Source organism: Lycium ferocissimum, chromosome 8 (assembly GCF_029784015.1).
Source record: "Lycium ferocissimum isolate CSIRO_LF1 chromosome 8, AGI_CSIRO_Lferr_CH_V1, whole genome shotgun sequence".
NCBI lineage: Eukaryota > Viridiplantae > Streptophyta > Magnoliopsida > Solanales > Solanaceae > Lycium > Lycium ferocissimum.
The window spans coordinates 37,623,472-37,649,563 of record NC_081349.1 but is presented as its reverse complement, the minus strand read 5'-3'; the positions used below and the strand labels follow the sequence as shown (position 1 = coordinate 37,649,563).

Below are 26,092 nucleotides of genomic sequence, written 5' to 3'. Positions count from 1 at the left end.
TAATCAAATATACCTTTCTATTAGCTAAATTATACACATATACTCTTGAGGAGATGAAAATCTCCCAAAATTATTCATCCCCATAAGTTAGACCCGACCCGATCCAGCCCAAAAAATAATTTCACCCCATAAGTAATTATCAATTCATATGTTTTGTCTAAGAGTATGTGTGGGAAGCCACCTACGAAAATAAGAAATAAATGTGTGTAATTATTTGGTCAGTATAGAAAAAAAAAAAAACTCATTTACGGTGAACCTAGATACTCTGCCATGATTTTCCTCAAACATTCTGTTAGCATTTTTTTCAGTTGAAAAATAATAATTAATTAACACTAATTTTATGATATTTCTAAATTTATATAAATTCTGTCTTCAAATTGAACGAACCGATGTTGTTGTTAAATTTAAAAATAATTTAAAAAGCTTGTGTAATCCAGTTGTAAAGGAATCTCTTTTGATCTGAACTGTCATTATCCAAAAGAGATAGGAAGAATCTGAATAAATGCTGTCATATGTAAATGTAATCTATTATTTCACCCCACCCTAAAATTATTTTTTGGATGGGATGGGGTTTAATTTATGAGGCATGAGTAATTTTAGTTAAATGGGTAATTTTGGTTGATTTGGAATTTTCATCCATTCAAGAATATATGTGTATACTTTGGCTAACAGAGAGATATATTTGATCTTTTTCCTTTTTTTTTTTTTTAGGTCACAGGTACCGATTATGCACTAGTGTGTAGTGTCTAGTACAGGGTAGTATCTGTTTTACTGAATATTGATAATGATTTGTTGTCTACCTTTAAATTTTGCTGGCTCCCAGCTGGATCAAGTGCGAAAAATTTCTTCAATAATGGCTCTTGCAGCAATACCGAACATATTAAAGAATAATTGGAACTTTAACAAATTGTCTGGGTGGTGTAGTTGGTCATCACGCTAGTCTCACACACTAGAGGTCCCCGGTTCGAACCCGGGCTCAGACATTTGCTTTTTTTTTTTTTTTTTTTTAATTATTTTGTTCATTAATGTTTGTTCCAGCATTTTTTTTTTATGTTTAACTGCCGTATCCACTATCCAGTTTTGTTCAACAAGCATTATCTTCCTCTTGTTCAGCAAGCAGTTTCTTGGGGAAGCCTTTTTGGACGCTTTCATCGACCTATAGTCGGTTTTTTCAAAATATTTAACTAATATAGTATAGGCAAACTTAAAGATAAAATTGCTCCTTGACCTCTTCCTTCTTCTCTTTTAATGTTCAATGGTGTGTTTCAAATCTACTATATATTAATTGAAGTATAATGTTTGAATAAAACCTCCGATCAAAATCATAAAAGAGAAATAATTCCAGCAACTCTTATATATAAGATTTCATAAAACAACATCTAAAAGTCACCATTGTTGTACCTAGAAGAATTGAATCTTGAATTTTGAATATGAACAGTGAGTTTTAATCAAGTGGTATCGTTGGAAAAGCTTGGAAATATGTCTGAATGAAGATTGCTAGTTCAAACTTTAGAAAATTACTCTCAATTTTCGTACTTAAGTGTCTGAAGTTATAATTCAAACTTCATATATACATTTTTTAAGTATGGCCTTGGCATGCCAAACTTCAGACACGTATGTCAGAGGCTTGGCTTTATTGAGCCAGACGCATATTTGGATGTTTGGCCTTGGCAAAACAAACTTCTAACACTTGAAAGTTTGCTTGCACAAGCAATACATCAAACTTCAGATAAAGTTTGTAACTTCGAACAGACTTTGTAAATTCAGCTGGGAATTCTTACAACTTCAGTCTGAAGTGGTTAAACTTACAAAGTTTTATGAACTTAAGCCGTGGTTTAAATGAAGGTCCCAAAATTGACTATCTATGCACGAAGTAATTGCACGATTTGTCCTTCAAATGGGATAGTCTTTAATTTTGCCCTTGGTATTTAATTTTTTCTCTTCAAAATCAAACTTATACCTAGCGGTGAACAAGTTCTTTAAAGATGTTAGCATAAGTTATATATATTATGATGCGTAATTGATGACCCTATAAGCATAAGTTTGATTTTGAAGGACAAAAATTAAAGACCAGCCCATTAGAAGGGCAAAAATTAAAGACCAGCACAAAATAGGGAAAAAGGTGCAAATGACCCGCCCTGCAGAATTTTTTTTTTTTTGTCCGGATTGCCCTTCCTTTGGGGTGGTCTTTAAATTTTGCCCCTTAAATTGCTGGTCTTTAAGTTTTGTCCTTCGCTTAAAAAGGTAGCCGAAAATACCCATCGGTTTTGGGTTCGAACCCCACCCTCAGTAAAAAAAAAAAAAAAAATCGCAAGGCAAGGCTTTGCAAAAAGTTTTGCCTTATGCAGCATACTTTGCCTTAAGACATAACTAAAAGTATGTCCCATACAACAGAACTTTCTTAAGGCATAGACTTTTCCTTATAAGGCAAACTTTTAGTTATGCCTTAAGGAAAATTTCCGCCTTATGGGGCAGACTGTTAGTTAAGGCATAACTAAAAGTATACCTCATAAGGCGGAACTTTTCCTTAAGACATAACTAAAAGTTTGCCTTATAAGGCAAAGTTCTTTCCTCATAAGGCAGAACTCTTTGCAAAGCCTTGCCTTGCGAATTTTTATGACTAAGCCAAGGCTCGAACCCAAAATGTCAGGATATTTTAGGCGAAGGTCAAAAATTAAAGACCAGTAATTTGAGGGACAAAAACTAAAGACCACCCCCAACAAAGCACAATCGTGCAAATTGCCCAGAAGAAAATGGGGCGTCCATTTGGGCCTGCAGATATTTGTAATGGGCCCTAACATGGTCCAAAGCCCGCCTTCAGGCCATCCTCTCATCTCAATCAATGGCGCGATACATAAAAATTGTTGGTTAAACACGCGTTACTCCGTCATGCCGCTCACTTTCCTCCTCCTTCATTTCCGTACCCAAAAATAAAAAACAAACTTCCTCATTAAGTAAATCCAAAATCATAATTACAAACACGAAATTTCACCCCCATCCCTAAAAAACAATTCGTCCTCATTGATCCCCTTCTTATAAGTAGTCCCAAAATAATAATTACAAAGAGGAAATTTCACAAAACAATTCTTCTTCAGTGATCCCCTTCGTAATTTTCTTAATTAATTATACAATTAATCTGATGGACGATTCGTATACCAATTTCCCTACGAGTCACCTTGTTGGCTCTGTACCGGTATGCATTTTTCACTTTCGCATTTGTTTTTTTCCAGCATTTTTTTTGGATATTAGGTTGTGGAATTTTTCAATTCGTTGATATTTTAACTACGTTTGGGATTTTAGTTACTATTTGTGGTTAATTAGTTTCCCTTAGGTTTGTAGGACAGTTAATTCGTCTTTTCTGGATATTTTTTCACCTAATGGAGAAATTGTTTGTGGAATTCTCTAATTTGTTGAGATTTTTACTACATTGGCGATTTTAGTTACTCTTTGTGGTAAATTAGTTTCCTTTTAGGATTAATTGGATTCACAGCAGTTGGATACTTCGTTGATACTTCCACTGCATTTGGATTTTGGTTACTATTTGTGGTAAATTTAGTTTCCTTTAGGTTTGTAAAACGATTAGTGTTCCTTAAAAATGAATTATTATTGATATCGACACTAATTGGATTTGAATAGAGTGGAATTGGTATTTGAGGATTCAATGTAGTTGATATTGTTTGTGGGTTCTTCTAATTTGTTGAGATTTTCATTACATTGGCGATTTTAGTTACTCTTTGTGGTAAATGAGTTTGTTTAGGTTTAAGAATGGTTAGTGCTCCTTAAAAGACGAATTAATATCGATACTAATTGGATTTGAATAGAGTGGAATTGGTATTGAGGATTCAATGTAGCAGAACTCAGCTAGTTTGGAGTGAGGCGAGTTGATTTGATTGATTAATTCGTTGACATTTTCACTACATTGGGATTTTAGTTACTTTGTGTGGTAAATTAGTTTCATTTAGTTTTATAGAATGGTTAGTGTTTCTTAAAAGACAAATTTATTATCGATATTGGAATTAATTGGATTCGAATAGAATGGAATTGGTATTGAGGATTCAATGTAGCAGAAACCAGCTAGTTAGGATTGAGGCGTAGTTGATTTGATTGATTAATTTATTTCCTTTTGTTTTAGAGAGATTTTCTATTTGAAGAGTGAAAATTTGCTATATCCATATAGCTGGACCCCAAGATTGAGGCTTAGTTTATTGATTGGTTGTTGTGAACTTGTGATAATTTTCCTTCTTTGTGAAAGTATTTTTGGCTATGGAATAAGGGAAAAACCAAAGCAGAAAACCACTTGAATGTGTTAGTTTATGTTGGAAATGGCATTCCTTAAGAATCCTTGCTTAGGATGCAATGTTGCTCAAATTGTAAAGACTATAGAAAAGATTCTTTTTGAAATGAAATGACAAATTTTTTTTTTGAAGTGACAAAAAAAAAAGATTTTGGATTAATGACTTTCTCTTAATAGAGCTACAATGGAATGCATCATACTTGACAACTAATTTCAAGGATCTGACTTCCTTAAAATGTTATATGTTTCAATGCTTCGACAATGCTCAGAAATTAATTCTTTCGTGGTATCTAAAGCTTAAACCCAAAAATCTTATCTAGAGTCAGTTTTGATTGTTTGTAAAGTAATTTCAACTATTCCTGATAACTGACTGTAGTCATTGCTTTGGACACTTCTTTTACGTTATAATTGTTATATATTGTACAGGCAGTTGTCACCGAAGAAAAGAACAGCTATAAACCAGAAGGTACCTTCCTGTAATAGGAATTTGCTATAACTCTTTTAATTGCTCTCTTGAAGAACAAACTTATGCTAATCTATTACATGCTGTAAGCAGCTCCTGCAGCAAATTCTCCAATACTTGCTCAAAATAATGGTCCAAATGCAGGAAGAGGGTATCAAACTCTTGGAGGTGGTATGTCTTTCTAGATACTTGTATTTCCCTCTTCCTGTTATATGACATAATTTCTTTATTGAATGCTGAGAAAGTTGGTATGACTTGCATGTCATTTTGACAGTAGCTGATGATTGCATTAAACTTTTCTATCTGGATGTCCCCTAAGGGACGAAAAATGCATTAAACAACTTGTTTGAAAATGCAAATAGAGTTACTCAAGAAGAAAGCATCATTTATGAGTTTGAAGTTCATTTTTGTTTTTAATGGATTTGATTTTTGAGACTGGCGGAGGACTTGTATAATTAATATGACTTGCATATCATATTAGTATGTAATATATATAAAAGAATGTTTATTATTTGTTGAAAAATGTATATATTGTTTCTGAGTTTGAAGTTTCATTTCTTTTAATGGATTTGATTTTGAGACTTGTTGATCGTTTTAGGTTATTATATGAAATTGTGCCAAACTTCAAGAGATGTCTAAGAAAAGAGAGAGTGGTACATAAGATAGGACTAGTGGGTTCTGATTGAACTTCTAGAGCATACCGGGAAATAACTGCCACTGGTGGTAAGCTCTAGGGGATTGCTACTGTATCGGTTTTCTCTTCTATTTCTTTGACAACGACATAAGTCCATTATGTGTTTAGGGTCTTCGAATTGGTATAGTATTTTCAAATATGCAAATAACTTTTCTACAAAAGCTAATGTTTCCTCCTTATTTTAGTGAAAGTAAATATTAAATTGCAATCAGAGAACTCAGGCAGATCTCTAGCTGGGTATTACAATATAACAGGGTTGGCTTCTTTCTAAACAACCTAAATGAGCTGAAAGGCTCTGTGGGTGTGTAAAAGCATGACCTCTTGCTCCTTAATTTGGTTGATAAACTTATTGTGCATAAGACTACAAGTTATTACTACCTTGACTAACATGTATCCAAAAGAAAACAACTTAAATAACCATTCCTCACACGAAACTATTTCTTTCTTGTTTACGGTTCTGCAGAAGCTGATCTGGAAGCAATATCACTTATATAATGCTCCATACTGAGGATCTGCAAGGCCATTCTATATTTGGGCAGATGGAAAAACCTAAGGATGGAGCTACCTTTGAAATGTTATCTTGCTAAAAAGATTCTTCCCCATATTTTAATGGCATAAAATGCATATTTGTAAGTGGTGTTTTTACTGTTGGAAAGATTGAAGAGAAAAGAAAGATTCATACTTCTGGATATGACCATATAGCGATATCGATGGAATCTGTTTAGGTATATTTATTAGACCGCAGAGAGGAACCCATTTTTAACATCAGACTATTTAAGGAAAGGGAAGCCTGTGGTTTAGGATTCGTGTATTTTGGAGTCTGAAATAATGTATAAGTATGAAGCTACAGAAAAGAGGCTGCTTGTGCAGCTAACTTCTGCAAATCTGCATGAACGATTGCAATTGATCTTTTCCTTTCTTACTTGCTTCCGTTTCTTTTTATTTTATTGTCCCTCTTGGGTTTCCTTTCTACTAGATGGCATTCACCAACCTTGACTTGTTAAACCTACCTTCTTGTAATGATTGCTGGGCATCTATGATGCTTTAAGCATATGCTTGTTATGTAATCCAAATTCATGCATCACATCAGAAGTAATAGGCGTGCAGTGTCCATTAGTTCAAGTACCACCTAACTATTTTATGCAGAAGGAGATGGGCAACAATCAACAAACACGTGGAAAGGAGTATTTAGCGTGTCATCTTATACAGAATATTTTAACGTGGATACAGACCTTGTGTTGAACAGATTGATGAGTTCGTTGAATCCTACTACTGGAGATTTCTTCAGCAAGATTGATGCTAACCCTGACCTGTAAGTCCTACATATATAACTGTAGAAACATGGCGAGAAAGTAACAAAGTTTGGTCAGTTGCTAATATATTAGATAGTTTTACTAGGTTTGAGGAAAATGAGCTTATTTGAACAGTACAGGGATTCAGCAGATTCCGTATTGATGTATATGTATTTGTTTTTTATTCTTGTTTCCGTATTCATTCTTTGTTCTCTTTTATCTGCTGTGTTGGCCAATTAAGGTTCTTGAAGCCTATTATCAGTTTTTAGGAAACTGAAAAAGATAGATGCAAAACAACACTTCTGTTTCGGTAATGAAACTCAATCTTGCTATGGACCTCTATGGTGAAAAGAACTGGAGTCTTTGTAATAGGGATTATCATTACATACTTATTAGAAAACAGGGTGCGCGTTTTTTCTCATGATGGGTTCAAGAGAAAACCTTGTCCTCATTCTTGCTGTTTGATTGTATATAATTGTCTTCCTCATGCTAGGATAATGATTAACCCTGCACATTAGTATCCTGTGTCGTATATTGCAGTTCTTATGTACAATATTTTAATTCTTCTATAACAGTACTCCTTGACCTTTTTGAGTTTTTGAAATTTCTCACCTTCTAATATTGTTCTTCTTTCTCCTGTTCCTGCATATTTCAGTTATGGGCTTGTCTGGATATCTACTACTTTAGTATTTGTCATTGCTTCCATTGGGAACTGTGCCACATACTTGATGCACAAAAGGAGCGATAGCAATAGTTCTTGGAACTTTGATGTCAATTATGTGAACGTGGCAGCCTGCTCAGTATATGGTTATGCATTGCTAGTGCCGTTGGGGTTTTACTTCTTGCTTCGGTATATGGGTTCAAGTGCTAGCCTGATACGCCTCTGGTGCTTGTGGGGATATTCCTTCTTTGTTTTAGTGCTGAGCTCCGTAAGTATATTATATTTTTCTGGAAATCTCAGACCCTTATTTATCTTATTGCTGACTTAAGGGAAATCCTGACATGGCCTTAGATAGGAGGTTATGGAGGACACAAATTAGGGTAGAAGGTTAGTAGGTAGTTGAGCGTTGTCCCGCTTATCCTTTCATACTAGTAGTCGTCTTACTCTTGTAGTTTCTTGTCCTTCGATTTCTGTTACTATCTATTGTTGCTTGTACTTAGTTTATCGTTTAATTTGTCAGTTACTGCCCTTTTCTCAGACTGCTTTATCATGCTTTTATAGTATTTTGCCATGGCTTATTCTCTTCCGTTATTTCTTTTTCATACTGCTTTGTACTACTTGTCCTTGTGCCGAGGGTCTAATAGAAACCACCTCTCTACCTCCCGAGGTAGGGGTAAGGTCTGCGTACACTCTAACCTCCCCAGACCCCACTTTGTGGGATTTCACTGGGTATGTTGTTGTTGACTTAATACTACATCTATGGTTAACATAGAGCTTTAAACCTCCATCCATGCATCTCTCTGTTCAAAGTGCTATTAAGTGAACGCATAAAACGTATTCTAGCACAACTTGATTCCATGAAGCATGATACAGTGTTACCTGGATAAGTCACAGTTTCCTAAGCTTTATAACCTAGGTGGTACATAGAACAATATTTACATCTCGTGCATAATTTGCATGTTGAAGTTTGACTTCCTTTTTTCCGAAGAAAAGAAAGAATGACTGGTTTTTCTTTCGCTTCTGTAGAAACTTTAAATGATCTCCTTTTTTATTTTTGGCAACATGTTTTCACCAGATCCTATTATGTCTTCTCCATCTTTCAGTTTCTGTTGATCATCCCCGTCGAGTTTCTTAGGTGGACCATAACAATTGCTGCTGCCATTACATCAGCTAGTTTCGTTGCTTTAAACCTCAGAACATATGTACAGTCAGATGATCTCATCATTTTACTGGTTGCTGCTTTTGCCCTGCAATCGGCTTTGACAATCTTCATCAAGATGTGGTTCTTCTCTTAAGTTTCGGATTACTCTACCAACTGTATGCTCAACTTGCAGTTTCAAAAGTGTACTTCGAGTTTTGTTTTCTTCGACGAAATTCTTCTCTTTCTGGTGTTTGTTGTACCAGTTAATCAGTGGTTTGCTTAGTTGTGTGAAGCAAAGAGGAGTGGGCAGCACAAACAGTGGAAACTTGTAGAGAATTGTCTAATGGTTTCAACAAATACTACCTTTGTTGTTCATGTTGTATTTGGAGAGCTTGTATTTTTGGTCTATAGGTATATCACTTATATGATAATGTTTTTTCATGAATGACGCAATTGTACGAGCAAAAGCATATCTCTAGTAAAATTTTCCTTTTTTCCCAGATGCTTCGTGGTGGAGGTTGGGTTTCTTCTCTTTCTGTAGTTAAATAATTTTTAGCGTATGTATTGTAACCAAATATGACATTGAAACTTACAGTATAATCGTACATACTACAAATATGTCTATGAATTTACTCTACAATAATTACATAGCCTAATAATTACTGTTTTTCTATATTTTATTTTTCAATTTTTTTACTCATTGGTGTCAAGAAACACCTAAGTGATATTTACCAATCTACCCATATCCGTTTGTTATTTGGTTGATTGTATTGGACTAATTAATTGCGGCATAAAATTACAGATATTTTGTATTTTGTTAGACGTATAAGAAAAAAATAATAGCCACATAACTTATACAGCGTTAGGCGTAGCAATGAAGCTACTTAGAGCCAGTTTGGATTGGCCTATTTTAGGTGTTTTGAAGCCAAAATAGCTTTTAAGCACTTTCATAGTATTTGAGTAAAATAAAAAAATATTTTTAAACATTTATTTTTAAGTCAAAATGATAAAAATAAGTCAAAAGTTATAAGCTAGAATTTTTAATTAATAGTTTTTGACTTATAAGTCAAAAGTTATAAATCCATCCAAATGGGCTCTTATTATGATTAATAATGTTGCCCAATTGAATTTCGTTCTCTGGAAAATTATATTGCAAACATAGGTAAAGAAACTTTGTCACGTATATATAGTTTAGTTATTTTTTTGAAAAGGTATATATAGTTTACTGAATCTCTTCTGTATGAAGAAAACTTTTAGTGTAATATTTTTGAATCCCCGCTCCAACGCTAATTCGACAAAATTAAATAATCCTCATTATGATATATTATGTTAAAAGTCAATAATTTATGTATAAAATTATACTGAGTATTCCTATGCGGCTTGGTTTGACTAGACATGAAATTTAAGAAATAAAGAGACTTTTGAATCTTATGGTCTTAAATTAAAGATGTGTATAATGTACAAAAATGTCCTTTAATGTTATCGTTATATACTTGCCACGTAGGATATTTGAATTATCTACTTAACAAATATAGGAAGAGATACTATCTTTGAAACAGACCAAAAGAAAAGTAAAACACTTAAATTAAGACGGGGAGTACTAAATAACAATCCCAACCATTTGCATAAACAATTTCGCTCCCAACAAGGTTCTTCCATAAAAGGCTTAATGCACATGCGACCCCTATACTTGTCCCTTTTTTCCATTTTGACACTTTAACCAAGTGTTATTCCTATTGAACTCCTGATCTCGTTTTCAAGTGTGTCTATCAAACACAATCCGACTTACATAGTATTCCATCTTCAATGTAGCAACATATTAATATACAAATTCTAATTTAATTATCTCATCTCTTAGCTAAGATTAGCAACAATTGAGAGGGAAAAAAAGATAAGCTCTTAATTAAGCTAGCAGTGGAAGAGCAAAAACCGACACATACATGACCTAAATAATTGTTTACTACATGTCTAAGATATTACTCCATATTCATTTTTCCGATTTAATTTATGCTTCTAACAGAAATCAAATTTAGAATATTTGATTGACACGATACCAAAATAAAAAAAAAAAGGACAAGTTTATGGGGCTACAGCCCGCATAGACATTAAGCCTCCATAAAATAATGCCACATTATTGGAAGGACGACAAAAATAATCAGTCTCACTTCACTCCAACGTCATATTCATGTTGTTGTTCTTATACACCAAAAAGAACATTCCCTCTCCCTACTCTTTTTCACCTAATCCAATTATCTTTCCCACAAATCTCACTGTAGTACTAATCTAACAAACACCCATAAACAAAATCTGCATCAATTTGCTTTTGGATCTAGGGTTCATTTCCAATTAGTTCACAAATATCAATGAAGGGTGTTTGTCTGATGAAAATATTTTGCAGTAAATGAAAGATTGAGGGTGTCAGGTGTCAGTATAAGAAAGATGAAGGAGTTGTTTGGGGGACCAGGGAAAGTGAGTGGGTTGATATTGAGAATGGGACAGTGTATATTTGCAGCAGCTTCTATATCTGTTATGGCTTCTTCTCATGGTTTCTCCACTTGTACTGCTTTCTGGTACACTATTCATTCTCTCTCTTATTTCTTTGTCTAGTTTTTTTATTTTTTATTTTTTTTTGAATAAAATGAACTGTAACAACGGTAAAGTTATCTCCGTGTGACTTAAGAGCTTGGTTGGATGGGCTTATAACTTGTGCCTTTGGCTTATTTTTGTTATTTCAGCTTAAATCACCTTTTTTGTCTTGTTCAAACGCTAAAAAAATGCTTAAAAGCTATTTAGGCTTAAAAACATCTAAAATAAACCATCCAAACAGGCTCATATAGGTCACGGGTTTGAGCTATGGGAGCAGCCACTAATGCTTGCATTAGGGTAGGTTGTCACTAATGCCCTTCCCGGATAATGGTGCGTGCCTCTTCCCCGGACCCTACTAAGGCGGGATGCTTTGTGCACGGGGCTGCCCTTTTTCGGAAAAAATTGAAGTGGGTGTGAAAACACACACACACACTTAAGGCCTATGGGGGCATATTTATAGATGGGTCTTTTTTTTTTCTATTGGAAATTTGAGCATTTAATTTGTGAAAGTGATGTTTACAGTCTGACTTGTGCTTGCATTAAACATTTGGATTAATACATTCATAGCCCCTTAAACTTGCCTCTAAATTTCATTCAGACATTCGAACTATGACTTGTTCCAATTGAGCACCTGAACACATGATAAAGTGTTCCTATTAGATACTTTTGATTCAAATTTGGAAAAATTTTGTGCGTGTTCTCAAGTTCCAATTACAATAGATAAGTTAACCACTTAAAATATGCTACCTGCTTTAATAATACGCATTAGCCTCAATAAGTTGTAAAACCTTAAGCATTTTCCAGTTGAGGCAAATGTATATAATTGAATGAGATGACATATTTTATGTCGTTAACTTAACTACCTAATACACGCTTGAGAGAATGTACAAAAAAGAAAAAGAAATTAAACCGGAAGTGTCTAATAGGAACATTTTATCATATGTTTAGGTGCTCAATTGGAACATACCGTAGTTCGAGTGTCTAAATGAAATTTATTAGCAAATTTAAGGAGTTGTCAATGTATTAAGTCTAAACATTTTGTTATTGGTCGTTTCTTTTCTTTGGCTTGGTGAAGTAAGGGGCTTTTGTATTTAGTTTCATCAGACATAGGCTTGTAACCAGGGGGCGGACCTAGAGTACGGCAAGGGGGTTCGTTGAAAAATTATACTTAATATATAAGGTCAACCTTATTTTTTATGTATGTATAGTAGATGTTGAATCCCTTTGGCTTCTTCCTATGTTTATTTTTTATATTTTGAATCCCTTGGTGAAATTTCTGGCTTCAGTACTGCACGAAGCAAAGTGTTAAACTTTCTTAAAGTATGAAATAGAGGTTTTAAAGTGATATAGCATTGTATATGAGCTATTTGATTAAGCTAACATCATTCAATCAGTCTAGCTAAGATTACATTACCAGGGTAGATATTGCTTGCTGCTGATGCATAGTTTTTGTAGATTTATCATCCTTGGGCTATTATAGCGTGAGAGCACCTGCCTTATCTAGCCCCAGTTGCTGAACTTTTCCTCTACAAGCATTCAACCATTTTATCCTCCTCAAAAACACTAGGTGATTTCTTTCCATCTGTCCTAGCCTTGGTGGACGAAGTTACTTGGTACCTGTTGCTGGTGGGAGGTGGCAGGTATCCCGTGGAATTAGTCGAGGTGCGCGCAAGCTGGCCTAGATACCACGGTTATAAAAAAAAAAAAAATCCTCCTTTCTGTTCTCTCTTTGAAAAAATAAAGTTGTGTCCCTTTGAATGCTGAAGTTTCCAGTCTTTGGATTCTTCTGAATGTCTTGCACAAAAGGTTCTAGAATATTGCAAGTTAAGGTAGTTTAAAAGAACTGTAAAGTCATAGTCTGCTCTCCAGATATTGGAAAAACACATTTGTTTTAGAACTTGGATTCTGATTGCATGAGAGCCTAATATTTTTTGGATTAAATGCAGTTATATTCATAAACGATAGTTGCCTTCAGTCCAGCAGGATTTTCCATCTACCAGAATTAGCAATTACCTATGATTTGATAATAGGTTAACTTGCCTCACCTTTGAGAATCTGTAATAGTTCTCGTTGTACTTTAAAGAGTGGCTTGGATAGTTATTGGACACCGAGGAAACCCATTGTAAAAGTATTAGTCTGTTGGCCATTAGTATCTTCTGATATGTTTATTAACTTTCCTTTGTTTTCATTGTACTACCTTTTCGTATTAACTATCTTTTTGAATGATGACTTTCTGGCTGAACGCTCTTTCTTAGCCATAAAGCTGCGTTGCCTTTGACAATTTGTTAAGTGAAATACATTCAGCTTCATGTGGTGATTTCTATCTCTTATGTTGTTCAATAAGTTTATAGTTTGCTCATGCTCCGACCGCATGATTTTCTTGGTTCAGCTATTTAATTGCATCAATGGGGCTGCAATTTCTATGGAGCTTCTCACTCGCCTGCTTGGATATCCATGCCTTAAGATTGAAGAGAGATCTAAGGAATTACGTCTTTCTGAGCTTGCTTGTAGTTGGTGATTGGGTAATCTTCTTTATTCGATCTTCTACCTCATGCATAGATGCTTATCAGTGTGAAGTTACTAATACAACATAAAGATAACCAAACTAGAATGCTCTGTTTGTTTGTTAAATACATATTCTTGAATATTATATTTTTAGCATTCATGCCAATTAGATGAGAAGTCTTATATATTTCCCTTTTCTAGTTAATCAATATAAGAACTTATAGTTTTCGAAATACATCAACACCCCCTCTCAAAGGGAAAAGAAAATATTCTTTTTATTTGGGTGTGTGGGTGGGTGGGTGGTTGGGGGGGAGGGATACAGGCAGCTGTTATAACTTAGTAATGGGTTATGTTTGGTTTTCCTGAGTCTAGAAATGCTTCCAAGTATTATGGGAATTTATTGATGAAAGCTGCTAAATTCCAAAATGGAGTCATCTTTTTCAGTTATAAGGAGGCTGAAAGCTAGTTAGCAGTGCGAGCAGCTGTTTTAGCACATGACAACTCCTTAGACAGCATTGTAAAGAGGGATCACGAAATATACTGTCATTGGGTGGCCAGTGTAAACTTTTGGATACTTATTTTATACTTTACCTGATACAAGTTGTTGTAGAAACTCAAAAACCAGCCTATAGTTTGTATATGAAATGATATAGTTCCTTTTCTTTTTTCAATATATTTATATATATCTTAGCATGTAGTTCCATGACAACGGAATGGATGTGGCATGTACCTTTTGGAAATATGTTATTGTATGCCTTTAAAAGGTTACATATCAGGGAAAGAAGTTATGGTTTCTGGTAACTGCACCAATAACAAATACTTCTGAGAATGAGGTTATGGTGGGATATGCTTAGCTGGTTCGGTACTTCATGGGTAATGCCAAAAAATGGTGAAAGAGTTGATATTCCATTGGAAGAGCGTGAGAAGATGCAGCGAATGGAATGTGGTCCCTCTCGCGTTAATGTGGGTTGTATGGAGAGAGAGAAACAGGAGAGCTTTTGAGGGGGTAGAGTTGAGTTTTTTCTCAATTGAGGGGTAGTCTCCGGTCACTTATTTTCTCTTGGTGCACACATAGAGTTCCTTTTTGTATAGAAGATTGGGTGGAGTTTGTAGAGAATCATTTCTTTTTGTAGATTCTTTACCTTTTGGTATACCCCTTGTATACGGCCAGCTTTATGGCCATGTTTATGAATGAAAATACTTTTACTTGATTAAAAAAAAAGACCAGTGAAGTTCTATTGCTAACTCTAGTCTTGCATAGATGAGCTCCTAGTAAAGAAGACTGATATTTTCCGCTGGAACAATTGCTATATTTTTGCAATATTCAATCCCAGCAGTTCAAAATTTTTAGTGGTTTGAAGTCAAATACGGTTGAACTTGCAAGATATTAATGCTTTCTCAATTGGTGAATCTTTGAGATCCTACTGGAGATACCAAGAAAGCACATAAGATTAACATGGGGATGGAGCATATCCAAACTGCTCTATTCATTTGATCAGAATAAGACTTGTGCCAAAGGATAGCCTAATCTGACCAAACCCAAATGATGCTACTTCACTCACTTATCGTCCTATATTATTCTATACTCTACAGCCTAAGCATCACAAAGCTAGTAGTGTACGTAGTTTTTGACAATCCAATGTAATGATGATTGTGGACTTTCTTAAGGTAAAGTACTTCTTGCCCTCGACTCATTGAACATAAATGCAAATCACTTAGCGTTTTTTGTCTCCGCTGGTTTTGAACTTTGGTCACCTATCAAGTTCCAGGAAAACTATGGAAGACCAGGGTTCAAATCTCCACTAGAGGCAAAAAAAGGCTAGGTGTTTGATTTCGATCTGCCTAAACCTTGTTGGATAGAGTTACTTGATACCTATGCTGGTGGTGGGAGGTAATAGGTGTCCGGTGGAATAGTGCGAGGTGCACACAAGCTAGAACATTTTTCCTCTTCTTGTTTTACTCCTCATAAATGACATGGATTCATGGTGGTTGTGAGAGAGATTGGAGATTTGTCCGGTGGTTTATTTTTACCAAGGCGGAGCTCCACCTCAGCAGATAAATACTTTTTAAAAATGGATTTACATCCTAGTGGGGAGGGGTATAAGTGGGCTAATTGACTAATAGCGAGGGTAATTTTGTGCCCAAAATAAAACGGAGAGCAAAATTGTTCTATTTCCAATAATTCAGGGTTATTTTTTACCCTTTTTCCCTTTTAATAAATAAGACTATTTATGTTAAAAAGACTGTTATAACTGAGAGACTGTTTATGTTAAAAAGACTGTTATAACTGAGACTCTGTTTATGTTAAAAAGACTGTTATAACTGATCCTTTGGCATCATGTCACTTCTGCTCATATTTTGCATTCATGTTGTAAATATTATCATTATGCAGGTGACATCCATTTTATCACTTGCTGCTGCAAGCTCATCAGCTGGCGTGGTAGTCTTGATTGTTAAAGATACAAAGATGTGCAAACAGAGCCCTCAGCTATCCTGCCACATGTTTCAAATTTCAGTAGCTTTGGCTTTCATCTCATGGTTCTTCCTTGCCATTTCTTCCTACGTTATGTTTTGGCTCGCGGCCTCTGATTAAAGGCCCCTTTTCCGCACGCTACGACGTTTCATATGGTGATGTGAATAATTTTGACTTTAAGAACTTATGTACAGGAAGTAATTGCTAGGCTTTTCCTGAAGTGGCTTGTTTCTTGGTTCATTGTTTTGAGGTTCATCATATCTAGAAATGAGCCTCTTCTCATTATAACCATTTTTTTTTTTTTTGTGTGTGTGTAATGCAAAGTGTATGCGATTGATGCATGAAATACGATGTCATCTAATTCCCCAATGTTATCTTAGGTTGCTTATGACATTTGATTTTTGTCCTCTTTGTTCTTAAACCAATTCCTTTGCTTTGTTATTTTCTAATCAATCGAAGAGTGAACATATAAGTTGCTGGAATTCCCCTTGAAGACACACACACACAAAAACCCTTTTCAATGTTGTATTTTGGTGCTAGGACCAAGTGGAGAAACAGTGTTCTCTTAGGTTAGTCATATAACATGTGGTGCTTGTTTAAAATTGTTTTAAAGAAGGGTCTTCCCAGAAAAAAACAAAGATGCAAGAAACATTTTTGCATCTTTTTTTTTTTTTTTTTTTTTTTTGCCATCCACCAAGAAAGAGACTTTTGTTTTTTGATATTTCTACAAAAAAGATTGACAAGCTTTTCTTCTGGTGTTTTGGTTAATACACTTCTCATAAAAAATTTAAATCCTCTCCCCAAACAAGTTGTCCAAATTGAAGCAAATGTAGTCAGTGTTTGGATGGCTAATGATCTCCAGCTCTTGAAGAACTTCAAAATAGATCCTCTTCCCCAAGTACCCATTACAAAACTATTTCCATAGGTTTAATTGCAGATTTTAGTCCATCAAACATTGACAAATTCTTATTTTAATTCTTGTGATATTTGATTCATTTAACCTTTAATTAATTAAAATATATACTATTCGTGCCAATATTTGTGAATCTTCATAAAGTTCATTAACAGTTAAATCATTTAGTTACGAATATGTAACATTGAGTTCATATTAGCACTCAATATTCGAGGATAATATGATTGTAGAAACACAAAGAAACCAAAAACACAGTTTTATTAACTACTGGTTAAATATGCTTAACTAAATAATACAAGGATCAAAATCAAAATTCACCAATGATTAAGGTTGCCAATGATGCAATCACCCCTTTGAGAAACTTAAAAGATCAATGTTGTAGTCTTGGGAGAGGGAGGATTTATAAGGCTAATTATAATGCACTTCAAAGTTCACAGAGTAACTGGGTTTGCCTCTGAGACATTATTGTATACGTGCAAATAATATCAGCAGAAAACAGCTGCAAAAATAGACTTTCTGAAACTCCCAATTTTAAATGAATAAACAAGAAGAAACTAACACAAACTTGCCTATCAAATTTAAAAGCACCATTATCAATGCACAAAATCCAAACATCAGACATCATAGTGACTTCTCTAACCATACAAAGCACCTTTGATACATCAGAAAATCCAGTCGCAAAGAGGATTTACACTGTAGACTAAGTTACATGATAGACGACGTTGTCTCTTTCTTCGCATGTTGCTGCCTTGGTAGGAAGATGATGACTTATTCTTGTAATTAAAGAATCGACTCCATGCTAATATGTATATATGCATGCAAACTACTATATGTACCACATGCATATACCATAATGAGGGTCACGAAATAGAGAACTACAGGCACCTAACCTAACAAAACTTTGAATTGACATCAATAAGATGAGTAGGTAGTTCAAGTAGGTGATTCAGCTAGTAGAAGTGTGTGCCACCACCCACAAGCTACATTTGTCGGTACATGACCATCGATTGAGACCTGGGATGGAATATTCCGGTCAATCACATCGCCCAGTCCAAGCTGCAAAAAGATGAATGAATTCATTTGTTTATTAGACTATACACTTGTAGAATGCCAAGCAAATGAACTTAACAAACTGACACATCGCTATATAAGAATCTGCAAAAAGAACATATAAAGCAAGCTGCATTCTTGAGGCACAGGATTAAAAACTATGATTACAAGGAGAAATATGCTGAATACACCTAGAGCTACCTGACCATACTTGTTCCATCCCCAGCAAAACACTTTGCTGTCACCTTCATAAAACAAACAGCAGAAAGGTTAGATGAGCTAATAAACAAAAGAAAGAAAAAGAAAGAGTACACTCTAGAACAAAGCCATACCTGTGAATATGGCAGTATGTCGTGCTCCACAAGATACAACTTTCACATGAATGTTTTCCAAACTTGGAGCTTCCAGAAGCCGAGGTAGTGTCTGATATAGATAGAAGTAAAAGTTCAATACTAGATAGAAGATCTGCAGCACTCTTAGTATTAGTCCATAACGTAGGAAAGCTACTGAAGGAGTAATCATCCTACTGTGCACTTACGTTAAAAGTTTATGGTGACAACCGTTGCCAGAACAAAACCGATCAATAAGACTTAGCCAGTATTTCTGAGTAAGCAAACCACAATTTCACTGTATGATATGTTCCCCATACTTTGAAAGCCTCTTATATTTAATAGTTGTAACAGTACTAAGAGAGCTATAGGGTTGGATAGAAGGGAAAGAGCCAAAAGTTCGAAATGTACCTCGGCCTGCTCAGCCCCAGTGCCTAACTGCCCAAATTGATTCCCTCCAAATGCATATACATCACCATCAGCAGAAACACAAACAGTGTGCCAGAGCCCTGCTGCTACACTTTCTATTCCGATGCCAAGTAATGAAGATACACACATCGGACTTAGCTCATCATCTGTACTCCCTTGACCACACTGAAAAATGCAGCATCAACGCTTGATATACTCTTTAATAAATAAAAGAGTATCATAATACATCAAAAAGGAACATATGGTCATATATTGTTGTAGGGAGATCCTACGATTACCATTAATTTACTATGCCCTAAGTTCATAGCACCTTTAGGCAAATTCTCAAATTGAAATGAACTTTAGGCATTGGCATTAGGAGCTCAGAGCATCATATTCCATCTTCTTTCTCTTGTTAGGTAATATATATACACACACACACTCACATTTTCTCTTATGGAAGAGGTCGAAATACATAAGTTTTGTTGTGCTCAAGTGTCTAGTGTGCAAAAGATCATCGTGCTACAACATAGTGGATGCAAATTTCTTCAAGTCCAGTGCGATTGGGCTCCAAGAAAATAGCGTCAAGGGGCATATATTACATTATTTTATACATACATGATAGATGTATACACAACATACGAAAAAAGACATGTTTAGTGTTTCACCAAGAATATAGTTTATACAATTATACTAAATGACTCACGTGCTTAAGTTCACTATGGAATAGAAATAGACTGATTGCAAGATACTCACCTGTCCATACAATCCCCAACCGAAAGTTAACAGTGCTCCAGCATCTGCCTTGAAATTCAGCAGCAATAAATTATAAGTAGAAAGTATTGTAGAAGTAAATTATAGGACTGCAAGAGGGAAGCTATATTATATGATAATGTACCAATAGAGAACACCTAGAAAGATTAAAACATTAGTCATATGAAGAATGGACATGCATATTCGACATGAAGTAGACACGTTCATAAGTGATAACCAATGTTCATTGAAATAAGCAAGTGCTGAAATGTTAGGTATAACCAACTGATTGATAAACCAGTTACCTACACAAGAACCAGTATACAAACCTGTAATTACTGCACTGTGTCGTCCCCCACAGGCAATTCTCTTGACATAATTCCCAGGAACTCTAAGGCCTTGTCCGTCTGATCCTGGACATCCATGAGAAAGGCCCATAGCTCTGTCCTTTCGCGAAGATGAAGAATCAATGCACGGCACAGGATGTGGGGAGGACACCATTCGAACCCTGGAGCCTAGACCAAGCTGTCCTTCCCCTCCATAGCCCCAACCCCACACTTGTCCTATATCTAAATGAAAAAAGAAAAGAAAATGTTATCCTTCTTTGAAATCTTTAACAGCGTAATTATACAATTCATAAACGGCAATGTACACAAATTCTGCTCCAGGCTAATAACTTCTATGAATATACACTAGGTTCCGCAAATTGTTTTTGGATCAATCCAAAGCCCAAAAAGGTTTTTAAAAGGTTAACCTAAAGACAATTGTATGATGTGTTGAAGCAAGTTTATCCAAGACATACAAAATTACCTGATAATGCCAGTGTATGCCGCCCACCAGCTGCTACACTGACAATCCGCACCCCTGGATTCAGTCCAACTAAACATGGCAATGCTGAGAGACCTTCATCGCCTGAGGATGAGCTTTCAGCTTGTTGCTTAGCTGACGATACCCGTCTGCGTTTTCCACCATCCTCTCCCCCTCTAGTCTCTACACTAGATGCTGCTCCAACCGTGGATCTCGATCCCTGGGGGTGAGGGCTTACTGTGATAAAGTTAATCTTCAAAATATTACTCTGTAAAATGTAATAACAGATTGTGCTTCTTTTTGACAGTGAAGCCAATCCAAAAATACCTTGCTGTCCGGGGAATGAACTCTGCCCGTCGCTTACCTCCTTGTCTGCTGCTGGCTCCCCAAGAAACTTTCCAGAAGGAATGCATTCCTTCCAACCCCATGTATAAACTTCTCCAGTTTCTGCATTTAAGGTTTGCGTCCATAAACACATTACAATGAGGGATATTGAAAACAAACACAAAGACGACCTATAAAACATATTTATATAAATATTAGACGCCAAAAGTTAGCTCAAGGGCAGCTCAAGGGGTGACGATTGTCAAGACCATATAAGGAGACAAACAACTCATCCCTCAACCAATGTGGGACAGTTAACACCCCGCAACCCGAGCCTGCCAACCAGAGCATGGATAACATAACATAATATTGGGGCCCAACATCAGGACACACGATAATAGGGATGGATTTGACACTAATATAAGAAATGTGCTTTGCACCTAGTCAATCCCAAAACCCAGCTCAACAGGTGACAGACAACCAACCCTTCAGGCTTCAGCCAATGTGGAAGATGTAACATAGTCAATCCTATATCTTGTCAACTTCGCAAAATTATGAGCACCCAAATCCAGTGAAGGAGGAGAACATAACGGATGTTGAAGTAGAACTACTCTCACATTTGAATATTATCCCAAGTCACAAAATATACAAGCTTCGAGTTGCTCAAAGATTAGTGGCACCATTGAACATTAACATTGCTTAGGATACCTGTAACAGCAACACAATGTGCCCAACCCGCTGCGGCCTTTACTATTGAAATTTCATCTGGAAGGGGAAAAGGCTCCGGAATTTCCTTCAAAAGTAAGAAATTGCTGGTAATCTTCACGTGTCCCATATAAGTAGTCATTAAGCTGAGTAAACAGATTTAGTGAGTTACCCCATGTTTCCCTGATGTCACATAGCATTGTCCTAAATCATCCGTTGAACCCCATGTAATGAGCTTCCCAGAATCTGATAAAGAGTAGTAGAAAACAGCATAGTAATTGCAATTTAGGTAAGTATTGTAGCAGAGATATAATAAGATGGGAAACAGTAGAAATGATTATTTGAAATCCATTTTAGGACTTTTTTTTTAGCCCTCCCTCAGGAGCTCCCCCTATTCGCTCCCTTGGTGACTCTTAACCCACAACCTTTGGGTTGGAGGTGGAGGGTGCTTACCATCTGAGAAACCCCTCTCTTGCAAATCCAATTTAGGACTTGATACAAAGTACACAAACAAGAATTCCTATAGAAGTAGTGTATCAGAAATTCACTGTAAACTAAAGAAAGTTTTGATAGGAACAATCAGTTTCTATAAAGTGATCCAAGCTTCCGTTTCAAAACTTACTTCTACTCAAGTAATAGCCATGACTAAGAGGGAGTTCGAGTAAGCGTATAAGCTGATTTGATAGACTTATAAACACTTTTTGGCTTATCTACACGTTTGATAAACACTATAAGCCAAAATCAAGTTTTTTACTATTTTCTTCCTAATAGTTTTAGTAATCCCCAGAATACTCTTTTCCCAAATAAAACCCCCAACTCCCACTGCATTTCATTTTTGTCATTCCACCTTGTCAATGTAAAGATATTTTTTCAGTAATATTTTTTTGTAAATAATTTCAAGGACATTTATGTCATTTTGATAAAAAGAATGTTTATCAGAACTATTTTACCAAAACACGCGAACCACTCATTATCAACTTCTAACACTTCTATTCAAACACACATATTGCTTATTTACTAAATCATTTTCAGCATTTGATACGTGTTGCTTTTAAACGGCTAACCCAAATGACTAACTATAATGTCCTATTTCTTTCAACAAAATATCCCGAGAACCATGAGTCTCAAGTTCCAATCCCAGCAGAAAAATACTACTCCGTAGGTGATTTCTTTTCATCTGCCCAAATCTTAGAGAGCAAAGCCATTCAGTACCGGTGCTCGCAAGAGGCAGTAGGTACCACATAAAATTAATCTAAAATGTGTGCAAGCTAGCCCGAACAGGCGAACACTACCTCATAAAAAGAAAGCATCCCGAATACATGCTCAATCGCAAATGCAACATCAAAAATTATACTAAGTACAGTTTGGCCATAGAAACCAAATATTTTTCACTTTATTTGAAATTTTTGAAGTTGGAGCTGAAAATGGAATTGTGTTTGGTTATAGTTTTACAAAGAATATTTGGTTGTTTAATGTACTAAAAGTGAAACAAAAGTGAAAACGGCGTTTTAAGTGTTTTCCAAATTCCAAATACAACTTTATGGCCAAACGCTGATTTTCAAATAAAGTGAATAATTCTCGTGGCCAAACGGGTCCTATTTCTATATGGTAAACTTGGAATAAAACCCAAAATGGAAGAAATATTACCTGAAATAGCCATAGCAAATCCACATCCACCACCACACACATCTTTCCATGAGTAATTTCCTGCAATAATGCCCTGTTGTGGAACTCTAACAACAATTGGAGACAACAAAGGTGACCTTTGTGGCATAGCTCCTGGTAAATAACCCCACATATACACTTTCTTTTCCTTCTCTACTATCTCCATTTTCACACTTCCACCTTCACCTTCAATTCCATTCATTCCCACAAAACTACACAAAATCCAAAAACAACAACAACAAAAAATTAAAGTTAAAGAAAAAAAAATGAAAATCTCAGTACAAAAAATTATGTATTATTTTATGCAGGATTTAATTATTCATGTACTCTATCCATTTCAATTTGTTTGTTCGGTTTTGACTTGATACGGAGTTTAATAAAGTAAAAAAGACATTTAAATTTTGTCGACTTAAACTAAAGATAGGTAAAATGTATCAAAATGACATTTTACGTGAAAAATTGAAATTAAAAAGTTGACAAAAAAAAAGACATTCTTTTATAAACGAAATGAAAAGAAAAGTAAGATAAATAAATTTAAACAGTGAGAGTACATTTAGTAGTTATGCGGGTTGCTAAATTACATACTAAATACGGTAATGACTTTATACTAACTCTGTTTCAAAAAATTTCCCTGATTTTAACTTGGTACTTTAAATGTTATAGTTTTGAATGTTGTAGTTGTTGACTAAAGATATGTGAAATGTAAAAAATATCTTTTACTCTTGTGATTTTAAACATAATTTGAGTTGCCAAAAAAAAAACATTCTTTTTTAAATGGACTAAAAAAATAATAAAACAAACAAATTAAAACGGAGTAAGTATTAATTTTATATATGAACTTACCTCCTAACAAAGTGTTACACAGAATTAATACATAAATAACTTACTTCGTGACCAAGTGCCAAATGACCCCTTAGTGTTTTTTCTTTTTTTCAGTTAGAGAGAGAATTTTTGGAAGACTGCGTTTGTTGTGTAATTGGTTGGCGAAAATATTTGAAAGGTGCCCTAAATGTTTTATTAGGGAAAACCGAATCAATTTCGAGCCAATAGGGATGCCACATCGGATGCTTATGTGGCTTTTAGTTACACGTGGAGTGATTCTGACCGCTAAATTGGTTAGGCTATTTATAGCCAGGAGTGGACTCGAAGTTTCTGGAATTTCCTGCCTTTCAAATTACACCTTCGATAGACCATTGAGTGCTTAATTGCGTGTTCCACCAATTTAAGTGTATTTTATTAGACATGAAATTTAAAAAATAAAAAACTTTTGAATCTTATACTCTCTCCGTTCACTTTTATTTGTTCATTTTGAATTTTTCATATTGTTTAAAAAATAATAAATGGAGTATTCATATTAATTGATACATATTTTTATTAAATTTGAAAAATAATTTAAAATGAGTAATTAATAATATAGGTAAAACAAAAATAAATAAATTATCTTCTTTTAATATGCTAAAAGGAAACAAGAAGTCTATTTTTAAAATAATAGATAAATAAAAGTGAACGGAGAGAGTAGTTATAAATATGTCATCTAAGCTAAATATAGAAATAAATACTCTTTTTGATATATGATAAAAAAGGGGAGCAAGACACTTAAAATGATACAGATGGAGTATTAATTATTCTATTTTCTATCCAACATAAATTTCTGTATAACTTATACATGTTTTTGTTATGCGGGTTCTCATAAACAATATTAACTTTATACTACTTCTTTACGAGCTTACAAACAAGTTATAACTTATACAGAATTTAATACACGAATAACTTACCTCGTAAGCACGTACCAAACGACTCCTCAGTGTTTGTCTTTATTTTATTTTTTTCAGTTAGAGAGAATTTTTGGAGGGCTGCGTTTGTTGTGTAATTGGTTGGCGAAAAATATTTGAAAGATGCCCTAAATATTAAACAGAATCAATTTCGAGCCAATAGGGAACCACGTCGGATGCTTATGTGGCATTTAAGTACACGTGGCGTGATTCTGACCTCTAATTTGGTTCAGCTATTTATAGCCAGGAGTCGACTTGAAGTTTCTGAAATTTCAACCTTTCAATTACACCTTCCATAGACCAATGAGTGCTTAATGGCGTGGTTCATCATTTGTGCGCCACGTGTCTGTTATCTTTGTTTTTTCATTACATTCTTCCACGTGTCCCAGCAATTGCCATTTACAAGTATTTCAAAAAGAAAATCGAAAATAATACTTATTTTTCAATTCAAATTCAAAGTTTTAAGATTATAATAAAACTTAATTTGTTGAATTTGAAATTAATCATTATACATAATTAGTATTTTAAAAAACATAGACCCTCTCGTTTCAATTTGTTTAGTCTTACTTTTTTTCTTAGTCCGTTTGGAAAGGAATGTCTTTTTCTTTTGCAACTCTTAAATTTCAACTTTTTACATGACATGTTTAAGACTATAAGATGAAAAGACATTTTGGTATATTTTACATATTTTAAGTTTTGGTATATTTTACATATTTTAAGTTTAAAAATCGACTAAACTGAAAGATTAGAATACAAAGTTTTAATTAAAATTAGTCTACATCCTTTTTGCAATGTGCAGTGTTCTGTCTTTTTGTTTACTTTTTAACTATCTTTGTGATGACGGAAGGGGGCAAGCTATTAGATGAAAAGTTAAGCTCAATGATAGCTTAATTTTGTTATATAAAACAGATGATATTTTAGCCATTTACGTCAAGCTCATATAAGATTTAATACAAAGTTTTAATTAAAATATATATATATATATATATGTAAGCAAACACAAACTTTTTGTTTATACAGTATGTTTTAGTCGAATGTCATATTTTTCGTTTGCCCACTTTTAATTTGTGATAAAAAAAGGAAGGGGGGAAGCTATCAGATGAAAAGTTAAGTCTGATACGTTATAGTATATAGTTTTCTCTATATAAAATTTAGTCAAAATCAAGCACCGCCCCCTACCATAAGACTGTATCTACCATGGAAAATAGTGCCACGTCTAAAGCTAGTTGGTTGACGAGAAAATGTGGGAGTGTGGCT

General features: G+C 34.8%; 3 protein-coding genes and 1 non-coding gene across 7 annotated transcripts; 3 read left to right on the top strand and 1 right to left on the bottom strand.

Annotated features, from left to right (window-relative positions):
- Positions 1–909: 909 nt before the first annotated feature.
- Positions 910–983, top strand: TRNAV-CAC (transfer RNA valine (anticodon CAC)). Its single transcript has one exon. It is a non-coding gene; the product is annotated as a tRNA-Val (tRNA).
- A 1,901-nt stretch (positions 984–2,884) lies between these two features.
- On the top strand, positions 2,885–9,222 carry LOC132068324 (uncharacterized). 3 transcript variants are annotated; one of them, XM_059461894.1, is made up of 6 exons: positions 2,885–3,193; positions 4,721–4,760; positions 4,851–4,928; positions 6,598–6,763; positions 7,399–7,672; positions 8,480–8,670. In XM_059461894.1, exons 1-6 carry the CDS (start codon positions 3,140–3,142, stop codon positions 8,537–8,539), a joined length of 672 nt encoding a protein of 223 aa, XP_059317877.1. In that variant the 5' UTR covers positions 2,885–3,139; the 3' UTR covers positions 8,540–8,670. The 3 variants fall into 3 exon arrangements, with proteins under 3 accessions (XP_059317877.1, XP_059317876.1, XP_059317875.1); XM_059461893.1 differs by having other exon boundaries at positions 2,889–3,193; positions 4,851–4,925; positions 8,508–9,222; XM_059461892.1 differs by having other exon boundaries at positions 2,890–3,193; positions 8,508–9,222.
- A 1,762-nt stretch (positions 9,223–10,984) lies between these two features.
- LOC132068323 (CASP-like protein 5B1) lies at positions 10,985–16,542 on the top strand. Its single transcript, XM_059461891.1, has 3 exons — positions 10,985–11,115; positions 13,521–13,653; positions 16,029–16,542. The coding sequence occupies exons 1-3, from the start codon at positions 10,985–10,987 to the stop codon at positions 16,227–16,229; spliced, it is 465 nt and encodes a 154-aa protein (XP_059317874.1). The 3' UTR covers positions 16,230–16,542.
- Positions 16,543–17,568: 1,026 nt separating this feature from the next.
- On the bottom strand, positions 17,569–24,932 carry LOC132068322 (ultraviolet-B receptor UVR8). Of its 2 annotated transcripts, none has more exons than XM_059461890.1 (12): positions 24,828–24,932; positions 23,046–23,275; positions 21,571–21,644; positions 21,402–21,486; positions 20,734–20,816; positions 20,373–20,589; positions 19,892–20,131; positions 19,566–19,609; positions 18,813–18,995; positions 18,405–18,495; positions 18,274–18,317; positions 17,569–18,078 (listed from the first exon to the last, which is right to left on the bottom strand). In XM_059461890.1, the coding sequence occupies exons 2-12, from the start codon at positions 23,263–23,265 to the stop codon at positions 17,956–17,958; spliced, it is 1,404 nt and encodes a 467-aa protein (XP_059317873.1). In that variant the 5' UTR covers positions 23,266–23,275; positions 24,828–24,932; the 3' UTR covers positions 17,569–17,955. The 2 variants fall into 2 exon arrangements, with proteins under 2 accessions (XP_059317873.1, XP_059317872.1); XM_059461889.1 differs by having other exon boundaries at positions 20,373–20,606; positions 20,697–20,816; positions 24,828–24,931.
- Between the last annotated feature and the right edge of the window lie 1,160 nt (positions 24,933–26,092).

What these genes read in the sequence shown, in the direction of transcription:
- LOC132068324 (XM_059461892.1), top strand. Translation starts at nt 3,140, where the DNA reads ATGGACGATTCGTATACCAATTTCCCTACGAGTCACCTTGTTGGCTCT. An exon ending in ACCTTGTTGGCTCTGTACCG is followed by an intron (nt 3,194 to 4,720) that starts GTATGCATTTTT and finishes TATATTGTACAG; the next exon opens with GCAGTTGTCACCGAAGAAAA. An exon ending in GTATCAAACTCTTGGAGGTG is followed by an intron (nt 4,929 to 6,597) that starts GTATGTCTTTCT and finishes TATTTTATGCAG; the next exon opens with AAGGAGATGGGCAACAATCA.
- LOC132068323 (XM_059461891.1), top strand. Translation starts at nt 10,985, where the DNA reads ATGAAGGAGTTGTTTGGGGGACCAGGGAAAGTGAGTGGGTTGATATTG. An exon ending in TCCACTTGTACTGCTTTCTG is followed by an intron (nt 11,116 to 13,520) that starts GTACACTATTCA and finishes TTCTTGGTTCAG; the next exon opens with CTATTTAATTGCATCAATGG. An exon ending in TGCTTGTAGTTGGTGATTGG is followed by an intron (nt 13,654 to 16,028) that starts GTAATCTTCTTT and finishes ATCATTATGCAG; the next exon opens with GTGACATCCATTTTATCACT.
- LOC132068322 (XM_059461889.1), bottom strand. Translation starts at nt 23,265, where the DNA reads ATGAATGGAATTGAAGGTGAAGGTGGAAGTGTGAAAATGGAGATAGTA. An exon ending in TGACATCAGGGAAACATGGG is followed by an intron (nt 21,487 to 21,570) that starts GTAACTCACTAA and finishes TTACTTTTGAAG; the next exon opens with GAAATTCCGGAGCCTTTTCC. An exon ending in GTTGGGGATTGTATGGACAG is followed by an intron (nt 18,996 to 19,565) that starts GTGAGTATCTTG and finishes TGCATTTTTCAG; the next exon opens with TGTGGTCAAGGGAGTACAGA.